Here is a 13,521-nt window from a genome sequence, read left to right as displayed (position 1 = left end):
AACCTGATTAAATAAATAAACCGGAAATAAATAAACAAATAAACCTGTTGGACTTTAACCTGGTGTTGTTAAAACTCTTACTGTGTTCACCCCAGTTCAATGCCGGCATCTCCACATCATGACTTCAGATCAGAATAGCAGAGCAGGTTCGAGGGGCCACCAGCACACATGTATTAAGTTTGAATACTCCAATCACAAGAAAGAATCTTAAAACCAATTATACAGCTACGAGGGGAGCTCACTAATGTTAATTGGGTAAATAGACTAAATATAGCGATAAATAAACAAATGAGAAACATTTAAAAAAACAACACAAAATGTTTAACAAAAATACATTCCATTGAAGAAGAAAAACTCAACAGGAAAGATCCACTAGATCTTTCAGATTAAGAGGGGCTTATAATATGCAAACTAACTGTGGTGTTTTAGAAACCATCAGATGCCACCAAAAATTGATTAAAAAGGAAAAAATTGAGAGTAAACGAGACAAGAATATAAAAACATCGCAAGAGCTTTTATAAGTACATAAAAAGGAAGAGACTAACTTTTAAGTAAACATTGGTCCCTTAAAAGCAGAGATAGTAGAAATCACTGAGAAATAAGGAAATAACAAGAGACGTTGAACAAATATTTTGTGTCATAGAAGATCCAAATTACATTCCAGAAACGGAGAGTATCCAGGGGGCTAATAAGAGTAAGGAAATTAAATTAATTAATATCAGAGAAAAAATACTGGAGAAATTTAAGTGACTAAAGTTCAAACATCTCCAAGACTTGATGGCCTATGTCCTAGGGTTCTAAAGGAGATTGCTGCCAATGCAAAGCTTGATGTGAATACAAGTTGTGAGGACACAGAAAGAAATATCAGCAGGGCAAGTGAGTGAGCAACAAGGTGCAAGAGTATAAGCAGAATACTTTTTAGAAGGCATGAAACATAAATGTTGATATTCAGAGAATCTTGGAGGTAATCATTCAAGGAATACAATAGTTAGCATGTAGGTACAGCATGCAATTAGGAAGGTAAATGGTATGTTGGCCTTTATTGCAAGAGGATTGGAGTACAGAAATTTGCTGCAATTATACTGGGCTTCGGTGAGACCATACCTGGAGTACTGTGTGAAATTTTGGTCTCCATATTTAAGGAAAGATATACCTGCATTGGAGGCAGTACAGCGAAAGTATACTAGATTGATCCTTGAAAGAGAGGGTTCTCTTTATGAGAAACTAAGTAAATTGGGTCTACATTATCTGGAGTTTAGAAATATTCACGATTTGGAGTGGCATGGTGGCACATTGGTTTGCCCTGCTGCTTCACAGTGCCAGGGACCTGGGTTCAATTCCAGCCTCGGGTGACTGTCTGTGTGGAGTTTGCACATTCTCCCAGTGTCTGCGTGCATTTCCCCCGAGTGCTCCAGTTTCCTCCCACAGTCCAAAGATGTGCGGGGTAGGTTGATTGGCCATGTCAAATTGCTCCCTAGTGTCAGGGGGTTAGCAGGGAAAATACTTGGGGTTAAGAGGTTAGGGCCTGGGTGGGATTGTTGTCAGTGCAGACTCGATGGGCCAAGTGGTCTCCTCTTGCACTGTAGGGATTCTTTGATTCTATGATGAAGTGGCTTTACAGAGTAGAAACAGACATTGTTTCCCTGGTCTGGAACAAGAAGTGGAGATGCCGGCGTTGGACTGGGGTAAACACAGTAAGAAGTCTAACAACACCAGGTTAAAGTCCAACAGGTTTATTTGGTAGCAAAAGCCACACAAGCTTTCGAGGCTCTAAGCCCCTTCTTCAGGTGAGTGGGAATTCTGTTCACAAACAGAACTTATAAAGACACAGACTCAATTTACATGAATAATGGTTGGAATGCGAATACTTACAACTAATCCAGTCTTTAAGAAACAAAACAATGGGAGTGGAGAGAGCATCAAGACAGGCTAAAAAGATGTGTATTGTCTCCAGACAAGACAGCCAGTGAAACTCTGCAGGTCCACGCAACTGTGGGAGTTACAAATAGTGTGACATAAACCCAATATCCCGGTTGAGGCCGTCCTTGTGTGTGCGGAACTTGGCTATCAGTTTCTGCTCAGCTGTTTCTTAAAGACTGGATTAGTTGTAAGTATTCGCATTCCAACCATTATTCATGTAAATTGAGTCTGTGTCTTTATAAGTTCTGTTTGTGAACAGAATTCCCACTCACCTGAAGAAGGGGCTTAGAGCCTCGAAAGCTTGTGTGGCTTTTGCTACCAAATAAACCTGTTGGACTTTAACCTGGTGTTGTTAAACTTCTTACTGGAACAAGAATACAGTTTCAGAATAAAAGGACTTAATTTGGGACTGAGATGAGGATAGCTTTCTTCACTCAAAGGGTTGTGTATTTTTGGAATTCTGTATCCCAGAAGGTTATGAAGATGTTGCCATTGAGTCTATTTATTGCTGAGATGGACAGATTTTGGAATCTCAGGGAATCAAGAAATATAGGGAGTGGATGGGAAAGTAAAGTTGAAGCCCAAGATAATCTAGGATCATATTGAATAGCAGAGGCAGGTTCAATGGCTCATATGGTCCTCTATTTCTTATGAACCCTACTAGAAAGTGGATATCAAACGAAGACAAGGTAACCTTGTGATAGATACACTTAAGCTCACACTTAAACGAATGGCAATTTGAGAAAAATGCCAGAGGGTTGATCATGCCCATAAAACTAAATATTCAACACACTGTGGGATGGATTCTCCAGTTTAGAGATAAGGATTAAACACACATTAAGACCAGTGAGTGGGCCACATGCAGTTACTTAACTATCAGTGCTTCATACAAGAAACACAAGTTCCAAATAAAAAAGGTACAGACCTCATATACAGAAAAGCAATTCCATTCCCCTACACAAGAACCAGGATCCTTTGATTCCAGATGAAGTCAAAGCCTCAATCCTGGTCTGGACACAAAAATGCAAGGAGGTGGTGGCATAGTGGTTTTGTCACTGGACTAGTAATCCAGAGACCTAGTGTTATGCTCTGGGGACTCAGGTTCAAATCCCACCACAGCAGATAGTGGAATTTAAGTTCAATGAAAAAAAACCTGGAATTAAAAATCTAAAAACGTATCTGGTTCGCTAATGTCCCTTTAGGGAAGGAAATCTGCCATCCTAACTTGGTCTGGCCTACATGTGACTCCAGACCCTCAGCAAAGTGTTAACTCTTAAATGCCCTCCAAAATGACCTAGCGAGCTGCTCAGTTGAAGGGCAATTTAGGGATAGGCCCTAAATGCCGGCCCAACCAGTGATGCCAACATGCCATGAAAGAATTTTAAAAAGCTGTCCTTCTCATCAGGCAACATACACTTGAACATCCTTCCACCAAAATAATGACCACAGAGGTGAGGAAAATGTCTTTTCAGTATAGGTTCATTAAGATATTAAATTCCCTATTTTTAAAACAGGTATGGAGACAGTCTGGGGAGCTGCAGCAGGTACAAAGTCTTTATGCTGTCAAGCTCTATAAAGGCTCTGTAAATGAGATTTTGGCCACTAGATGTCCTCTGTTAGACAGCATTCAGTTTCTGGGACAATTCTCATTGTCTTTCGCCAGGAATTCTCTGACAGCTAGAACGGCAACATAACTTAATCATAAATATGATGGAATCTCTACTGAGAGCTTTTCTCTGCACTTGAGTAGAGAAATTATGCTTCTGTCTCAGATCTAGGTTTTCCTACTCATCCATAATGATAGATAGAAAATTAACAGTCCTGTTTAGCACTGTCAGGTTTTTGCTGAGAATTACATAGCTTTCAAATTGGGCGGGTGCCCCAGCTGGTATCTGATGTCATTGTATTTCCATGTATATGTATTTACCGGCACAATATTCAATTAACAGATGCTAATAATACATATTCATTTTTAAAAAATCATCTAATGCAATGATACTTTGTGTAGCTGACACTTTTACATAGTAAGACTCCTGGGAGAGTACCAATATTTGTAGGGATCTCTGTGATTATCTACAATGTTTTGAAGAGGACTTGTAACAGAATGTCTATTATATGAGGGCAACCCTATGTACCTATGTATTCTAGAAGAGTGTCATTCCTGAATATTTTTTTGGGGGGGTGGAGAGGAGGGAAAACATTGCTCCCCCTACCCCCGCACCAGAAAAAAGTAGTTTACAAACCAACTTTTAAATGAAGGTCACCCACAGCAAGAATAGCCAGAGGGTTGGACTTCTATCTCAGTAAAAGAAGGTCCACAAGAGCTGTCGGACAATCTGATTAGCCAGCAATTATTGCAGACACAGCAGTGTCAGAAGAGTGCACTTAGGTGATGCTGGGCCTGCAAAAGAAGTGTCACGGACACTGAACCCAGGACAGTTCCAGATTTTTTGGATGAGAAAGGGTCAATCACCCTAAGAAGGGAGGTGGGTTTTGGGGCAAGGCAGAGTGACAGAAAGGGGATACCCTCAAAGTGCACAGGGCACCCCCCCCCCCCCCCCCCAAAGCAGGTATCTACTGTCCCACCTTACCACCAACAGCACTGACTAACATATTATGGCACTGGCAGAGGAGGTCCTAAATGGCCATTAATTTAAGGGTCTCAATAGGCCTTAGGGAGTGGGTTTTATCCAACCCCTCAACTATCCCCCGCCCCACCTTATAGCTTGAGGATAGGTGGAAAGTTTTACATGTGCCTCATCCCAATATTTTCATATGTTTCACATTCAGTAAAGCTTGAAAATAACACTTTTTTGTGGCCGATGACCCAACCTCCCGTAGATTTTAGGGCATTTCTTATGTTTCTGAAAAATCGGTTTGGGGACCCAAATAAAGGAAGAACAATGTATTTTGGATGAGTTTAAGGTTAAGTATCCAAAAGTTAATGTTTCTAGGATATCGGACTTCAAAAAACTATTAGCTAAATGTACAAAATGATATTTCAGAACTACTTACGTGGTACACATGAACCAAACTTATTTGGAAACTCCGAGATCAAATCATCATTGATTCTGTCCTTCATTGGCCCCAGAATTATAATTGGCCGAGCATAGTGAACTGAAATTTACACAGACAGCCTCGAATGAAACATCATAGAGAACTATTCATACTAAATAACTTAAATATCCACCTCTCAACTACTTCAGCAGCACCCCACAAACATGCAGCCTCCACCACAGGATGGGCAACAGGTGCATGGGAGTATCATCACCGCCAAGTCTTTCTCCCATGTTACTCATCCTGGATTGAATACAATCATCACACCTTCATTACCGCTGGATCAAAATTCTGGAAACCACTACCTAAAAAGTGTTAGCCTTCATCATATGGACAGCAGTGGTGCAAGGAAAAGCCTCCACCAGCTTTCTCAGGACAACCAATGATGAGCAACAAATGCTGACTTTGCCAGTAATGCTCACATCATGAGAATGTTCTTTTTTGAAACGAGTGCTTCCTTGGCAGGAAGCCATCAATTGAAATCCCATGAACAGCACTGTGCAATCTTCAGCAGGACTTGATGAATTTTACATTTTAAGTCAACTGTATAACATACACCAAAGAACCAATTTTTTCAATGGGTATCTCTCAAAACAAGAAATTCTTTTTTTAATAAAGTTGCTTTCCTTTCCCCCTTTTATGAGAACATTAGGATATTTTGGGGAAAAACCCCTTACACTCAACAAAGTGGTCCCTTTTGAAAAATGAACTCACCCACTTGATAGCCTAGAAATTTCTACTTTTAAATTGAGTCTGGGGAATTGCTCCTTTTCTTGCTCTGTACTTGCACTAATTTCCATGTCTGTAGCAGCATGGCCTCTCACTCAGATTACCTGAGAATCTTATTTTGTATTCAAGTATGATCCAATCAGACATTAATTAAAAATACCCGTGAAATTGTTCATTTTTTTGTTTGCACCTAATGTGGTAAGTTCATCAAATTGCTATTTAACAATGTGCATTAAATAAGTCAGTTGTTCATATGTGGGGAAGGGATTGCTTCAAGCTGCACTATTTGTTTACTTTTGCTACCATCAATTGTTAGTCATGTGGTTGATTTTCAGTGCTTTTGGCCAGAATTTTCCAGCCCCACCCATCATCGGAATCTGCAGATCCCACTGAAAACCAATAGATGTTTGGCTAGGCCAGCACATTCCCCACAGTGGGGAAGGAAAATTCTGGCCCCATATCTCAGAAGAGGATAAAGAACAAGAAAGAATTGATGTGAGAGATAGCAAATCTACATTATTCTATCAACCAATACATAACTATCTGTCAATGGCAGAACTGTACCCACAGGTTATAGACAGTGCTATCTGCTTCAAGTATTCTTGGAGTTATAGGGATAGGATTACAAACGGATACAGAGCTCGATGCTTATGCATCCAGGCTAATATAGAGGATTTCTAAAGGAAACCTATAATGATGTGTGTTGCCAGCAAGATCAGCCTTAATCACCCATACGTAGTTTCCTTCAAGAAGATAGAGATGAATCATTGCCTTAAACTGCTGTAGTCTATATGATGAAGATACTCACAATGCTGTTAGGGAGTTCCAGAATTTTGAAACTAGCCATGAAGAAACAGTCAGGATGGTGGGTGGAGAGAAACTTGAACTGGTGGTTTCCCATGCACCTCCACACAATAACTTTCAAATTACTATAAAATATCAGATCTAAATCTGGATTTAATAAAATGACACAGCAGAGAAAGAAGCCAATTAGCCCATCTTGCCATTACTGGCTCTTTTGTAGAGCTACCCAATTAATCCCATTCCACTTTCAAATGTAATACAACTTTCTATAAAGGGAGATCGATCTGAAAAATTCTACTTACTCTCCAAGCGTGTCACTGCTTCATAAGATAGAACAGTATCATCCTGACCCTCTATGAAGGAAGAAAATAGAAAAACATCACCAGTTGAAATCATCCTCATCAATTAGACATCATCTTCCCTTCCCCATCTTGCTGCTTCTGTACTTCCAAATGCTCTTCATCTATTTCTGGACAGTCTGCCAGAACTTGCTAAATCCTCCAGGTATTCATCTCGAGAAGCAATTGGAATACAAAAGGGAATTATATGTCAAGTCAGTCAGTGTTAGTGAAAATTCATCATATGAATGAAGGTATTAGTTTTACAGGTGAGTATCTGGTGAGTGTCCCATGTTATGGCAGACTGAGGCTGGAGCAAATAAAAAGCAACAATGAGCTGCGTATTTGTGAAGTTAGGCACCAGAATGTCAATCCGAGCACAAAATATGTGGGGATGAGCAGTCCAGACTGTCCTGCTCACTGCTAGGTAAATGCAACAAAGCAAATGGTCCAAGTCAACTGTTCCACCCACCCTGAGGAGACTGAAGCTGAGGCTCTGACTCTGACCTGCTCTGGTGACAGCAAGTAGAGCTTGGGTTCCAATTTTTTCTTTAGCCCTAAATACAGCTGGGATCCTGATTGTCTATCCAACCAAAAAACTGTTAAATAGGGTGATGGCCTAATTAAGGCTATGCAGGTGGTCAGTGTTCCCAACTGTTTGTCCCACCTGAGGACAGGACCTGTGGAGACAAATGACCTGCAAAGGGAGAAGAAAAATGAATGAAGGAACCCAAAGGGGTTACTTACTGGAGCTGCTTTCACTGTCACTGGTGTTGGACGTCATACACTCTGCAAAAAAGCAAGGTGCCAGAGTTTCAGGTTATAAAAGGAGTATACAACAGATGGGCTGACTGTCCTTTGTAACGTGTTTCTGATTACAATGTACTGGCACAGTAACTTCCTCCACATTGCTAACACTGAATATTTTCAACTAGGTTTGGAGAAACATGCTGATCATTAATCTTACACTGATTCTTGTCATATCTATTGCCCCCTGTGGGATGTGATGCTGCTGTCAGTAACAGGTCTGTATATAAAAAGCTCTTGGGCATTCCCAACCACAATCTTTTATTGTGAAGGTGAGCACACTCACATAGGTTGGTAATCTAATGCAGAATGCTGAACTTGTTCTGCAGTGCCCTCCACTCTGATTAACTTTCCTCCTGCACATATTTCCTACAGCAACATGTAAGGTGTTGGCAAGTGCAGTAATGACTGTTCTTTATATGAAACTAAAGTTCACTTTCAGCCACCTGTACATTGCCTGACTCATCCAGCACCTTCACCAGCTTGGTCCATCTGTTCTGCCAGAGAAAACCTGGCAGAAGTGAATCAAGAAACTAAGGGAAAGGATCTAAAATGATGGTTTATTACATGTTAATAGATTAGGAGTGAGTAATCGGTTAGTTATACGCAGTGTGTGAGTGATGCAACAACCTACAGCAGCACAGCACAGGTGGTTAAAATCTGCCAAAACAAGAGATTTAAGCAGTTATTTTTATGGGCAAGCTGATATCAAATGGTATGACTGTAAATATCCCTAACATTCATTGATCCAAGAACATTCCCTCCTTGGAATATTGGAACAAAGAGCAGTGATTTGATAAAGATCAGATGGATAATTATAAACCCAACTATTTGTTATCTGGTTTGTAGCTCTGATCCCCTGAACTGCAGCATCCAATGGGCCACTCTGCCATGTAACTTATGATAGCCAGGAACCTGTCAACAAGGATATCTGTAAAACTAAAAACATATACTAAAACTGATCTCTTTCCAATTCTTATTTTATAAACCACACACATTATAAACTTGCAGCAAACCTCTTAACTTAGAAACAAATCTTTCACACATTTAAAGTCAATAAAACCAAGGACCTTATAATTTAGTCATAACTGCAGGTTATCAATTGTCATTTAGATTGTATTAAGCCACTATAAGTGTTAATTCTGAATTTATTGTACAACTGCAAAACAAAAACATTAACTTGTAAACTGGTTTAATTTGCGTCACTAGGTCGACATACTGGAAATATGTGAGAGGAAGCCCTTAATAACTGGTCTAAAGATGGTGTGTGAAACTGGAAGAGTTAATAAGGTTTCCTGAGATGACAGTGAAAGTGAAGAAAAGAAAGGGTTGTATTAGAACAGATGTTCAAATGCAGATGTTTGTGATTTTTACATTCACAAATGTTGGTCTCTCACTTACTCAGGTTCTTCATCCCGTAATAGTCATCACTCAATCCAGGGAACTCCTGGATCCAATCACCGGACAGCAAAAAATTAGAAATAACACAGAAACAAAAGGAGATATAGAAACAGAGGAAAGCAGTGAGTTAGCAGCTGGACTCCTGCACAGTGATGGAGCAGAATAGAAGCAGCTATTGAGGCCACTGCAGCTGGTAATGAAGATTCCAGTGGTTTTAGCTGCTCCACAACATTGAGACCATGGTATACTGAACCAGAATTGTAATGCTAAAATTGAAATCACTTTAAATATATTTGATGCCAATTCAGATTGAGCAGGCATAATGTTGCACACATATTGATAAATTCCGGCAACATTATTTAAAGAATTACAGTCTAAAACTGTTAATTCTGCGAACATTGACACCATTATCAGGTCTCACTCTGCTCGCTGTCATATGCAGCAAAATTTATGTTATTTTGCTGCATATGACAGTCTGGAACTGCTGAGGCCCCATTTGGTACAGTTCATTGAAAGGTGTCTGGAATATTGGAACCATAGTGCAAGCATGTTAGTGTTGGCACCACACTGAGTTAGTTTATATAGAATGCTGTTCCTTCTGACCAAACTTCATGTAAGCCTACAGTTACTTACGGTCATGATCACCTGTGTGCTCCTGTACAATATTCTCTTTGCTCTTGTAGAAGGTAAATTTTCGAGACAAGAGGATGCTCTTTTTACGCTTGGCCCTGGATGACTGTGAAGGAAAAGAGGATGGATGGAGGGTATAGGAGGATGAATGGATGTTTAATTCATGCAAAACACATTGTAAATGTGGATCAGCAGTAACATGGTGAGCAAAACCAGATAAACAAGGTATTTTGACTTTTGTATTTTGTGTGGCATCATTTTTAAATTGCCAATCTTTTCAGCCAGCCAAGTTTTACCCATATTCACCGTTACTTGTTGGCATTTTAGGTTCTCCAACAGCACTGAGGCAGTGAGTAACTCTTAAATTTCATGTTGAAAGCTTGGACTACAGCAAAACTATTGTTTTGCATGTACTTCTTAGGGCATTTGTACTTAACAACAATCCAGGGACTGTGTAGTGAATATCTACATCCTGACTGTGATTTAGATGCTTGTATGTCTATGAGGAGCAGGATTTATGGGAATTGGGATTAATAGATCATTTTACAAATTCACGCTGGTAATAGATAGCTTTGCCAACTGGTAGCACGTACCAGAAATTACAGTACATACCTACCAGGGTTTTTCAACTAGTCAGAAAATTAGCATTGTACACACTCAAATTGTTATGTATGCCTAAATGTACTTAAGGTAGGTAGCATTACTGCCACCAGTGCTGAATAGTAGCCTTCATAGTAACAAGATTTAATACTAGTATGGATCTGGTGTAATGTCAAATAAATCACAATACCAGGAAGTAGATAGTCACCTGAATGTTGTCTCAAAGCTGTTAACACTCACTTCCCAAAGTAGAGTGGGCAGAGGTCAGGTTCTTTACGAACATGCTGAAATTGATTGCATTGAGCTTATCCCTCATTGTGTCTGTTTGTGCAAAGATCCCCGATTAGGACACCACTAACTGAATCTAGAGGCTCCCCCTCCCATGCAATGTTAGATAATTGAAGCAGATATTTGAAGGTGACGTTAATTGATGGATGTGTTTTCACCTTTCAGTCATTGCATCACCATGTTTACAAAATTTAAAAGAAAATGTTTGAAATGATAATATTGCAGGAAAAAAGTAACACATGAAACAAACTCAGACCAACCACACATTTCACCCATTGAGGTGACATTTATTGGACATGCTGATATCTCTAAAAATGTTTAACTGGAGCACATGAAGGCCAATTTCAATCTTTCCCTTTCTGTTTAGTCTGAATCACACTTTCTAGTTCCCACTAAAACTGCAATAGAAACTTCAGCAGGGGGAATGACAGAGGGGATCATTCAGTCTTTTTCTCTCTCCCCCCCCACTCCCTTTGTTAAATACTGCAGTAACAACAGCATACCTGGGTTTGGAATGCTGGAACCTAGCAAGCAGGAACATCAGGAAATCCAGTGCACATCCCAAGTAACTATGAATTACCATGCCTTGAAGGGCATGAGATGTCTCAGTCATTTCTCCCAACCCCAGTGGTGACACCTACTGGAAATACAGCTGCCCAGATAATACTAATGCAACCGAAGGAGCCCACTCCCTTTACTTGGAAAGTTAATTCCCTAGATAGCACAAATGTGATCTGAGAACTACAATCCTAACTCAACCCCCAACACCACCCAAAAACTATCAACACTCATGAGGAATACAGCCATACCAACATCTAAGGAATGCATCACCCCTCTGCCCCCATTGATAGTAACATTCCCTGGATCAATCCACTCTAATACCCAACCAACAACCCCATAATGGTATATTCCCCTATTAAAACTAAACTCCACTAAGCAGCATATGTCACAGAGAGTACTGGCAGTCCATGATATACCAAACCACTTCTAACCCTTCCTTTTATGGTCTTGACATAATTCATCTATGTAACCTCCTCTAACCCTAGAATTTCTCCATCCCACCCCCCCAGTCTGGGATAAACAAGAAATCCACTCTGGCAGGGTCTACTTTCCTTTACTCATTTAGTGAAAACGTTATGTTGAGCTGGTCTGGAGTGAAACAAAATCTTTGCATTTTAAAATCAGAACATTCAGATATACCAAATGATAAATAAAATTGAATATAAGAATATTGAAATGACATGATCTGGTAGCAGATGGATGGGAATGCAAAGGCAGCAATTGTAGTTCTGTGATTTCGCTCTTTTAAAGGAACTCCCTTATTAGCAATAAATATTGTAAAACATTAGCATTACCCCACTACTGTTGTCAACAACTTGCATTTATATACCATCTCTAATTGTGGAAAAACACTCAAAGACATTTCATAGGCTTCATCAGACAAAAATAAGTGCTAAAATAAGGAAAAAGGTTATTTACAAGGTTGATCAAAAAAAAACTTGGTCAAAGAGATATGCCCAAGATGAGGAGAGGGACAGGCATTTAGAGAGGGATTACTGAGAATGGAGCTGTGGAGAGTAGACCCTCAGCCACCAATGGTGGGGGAGGGGTTGCAGACGAAACCAGAATTAAGGAAACAGAGATTCCTGGAAAGATTGTGGCGGGGAGGGAGAGTAGAATTCTAGGGCACAAAAAAGTTACAGGACAGATTGGCCAAATCATAAAGGCCATCAATATATGATGAGGATATAAAATTTTAAATACGAGGTTTTGACAAGGGGAACCAGTACAACTTTCAGTGAATGCAACGACAATCTTTACACCACTTCCTGGGTGTAAACCTAACCTATTTTCGTTGACAAAGGTCACAATAACCTATGTTTGCTAAACCACACGTACAAGCTTAGAATTAGTGCATTAGTGCAGTCACTACCACCCTATTAGCGGCCAGCTCTGCACAAACACACAGCTCTATCCTTGCTAATTATTCATACGGACCTGAGAAATGAATACTGAAGCATTACGCAGGACTAATTTTGCAATCCATGCATGCCAGGAACTGAGTTTCACTATTTTAACCACAGCACATGAATACTTCAAATGTTGGTACCTTGCAGACAGTTAACCAGCAAACATGCAAGTGGGGGGCTGTAAAATTCTTCCCATGGCAATTAAAATATGTCTAAATTTCTTATAAGCTCAAAATACTTTAATCAAGTCAATAGCCTTTGCAAAGACTACATAAGGATGAAAAAGCCCAAGAACAAAAGTACTAAAAAGCCAATATGGAGAAACTGTACCAGATGGCAGAGGAATAGTGCTATCTGACCCCTGTTTGATGGCTGGTGAAGTTGTTGTGCTGTTATACGAGGTGTGTGAGAGGAAGAATGCCCTTTTGGAACTCTGGGGCACCCTCAACTGATAACAGGCGGCTATATTTGGCAGGAGGTGGAGTACACGCTGAATACTGACTATATAGTACTGTATTGCATGGGAACAGATACAATAGTAAAAGTTTTTAAAGTATATTTATTAGTCACAAGTAAGGCTTACATTAACACTGCAATGAAGTTACTGTGAAATTCCCCTGGTCGCCACATTCCGGCTCCTGTTCGAGTCAATGCACCTAACCAGCACGTCTTTCAGACTGTGGGAGGAAACTGGAGCACCCGGAGGAACCCACGCAGACACAGGGAGAACATGCAGACTCCTCACAGACAGTGACCCAAGCCAGGAATCGAACCCAGGTCCCTGGCGCTGGGAGGCAGCAGTACTCATCACTGTGCCATCGTGCTGCCCAATAAGGAGTCGAACAAGATATACAATACCTTGCAAGGTCCAAGACTCCAGGGTACAAGCTGTTGCCTGTCTGCTGTCCACATCAACTGCCCATCCACACCAAACACTGAAGCTCAACACATTCATACCTCAGCCAGATATATAGTCA

The 13,521-nt window shown here is 40.3% G+C and overlaps 1 protein-coding gene across 1 annotated transcript in view; it reads right to left on the bottom strand.

Moving 5' to 3' along the window:
• The window catches only part of LOC144492887 (disks large homolog 3-like), a 221,648-nt gene that overhangs the window by 18,120 nt on the left and 190,007 nt on the right, over positions 1-13,521 (bottom strand). Inside the window, 4 exon segments of the mRNA XM_078211466.1 lie at positions 4,936-5,037; positions 6,813-6,863; positions 7,596-7,637; positions 9,690-9,792. Coding sequence (XP_078067592.1) covers positions 4,936-5,037; positions 6,813-6,863; positions 7,596-7,637; positions 9,690-9,792 — 298 coding nt within the window.

The sequence above is a fragment of the Mustelus asterias genome, chromosome 4 (assembly GCF_964213995.1).
Source record: "Mustelus asterias chromosome 4, sMusAst1.hap1.1, whole genome shotgun sequence".
NCBI classification, from domain to species: domain Eukaryota; kingdom Metazoa; phylum Chordata; class Chondrichthyes; order Carcharhiniformes; family Triakidae; genus Mustelus; species Mustelus asterias.
This window is presented reverse-complemented; position numbering and strand designations above follow the sequence as displayed.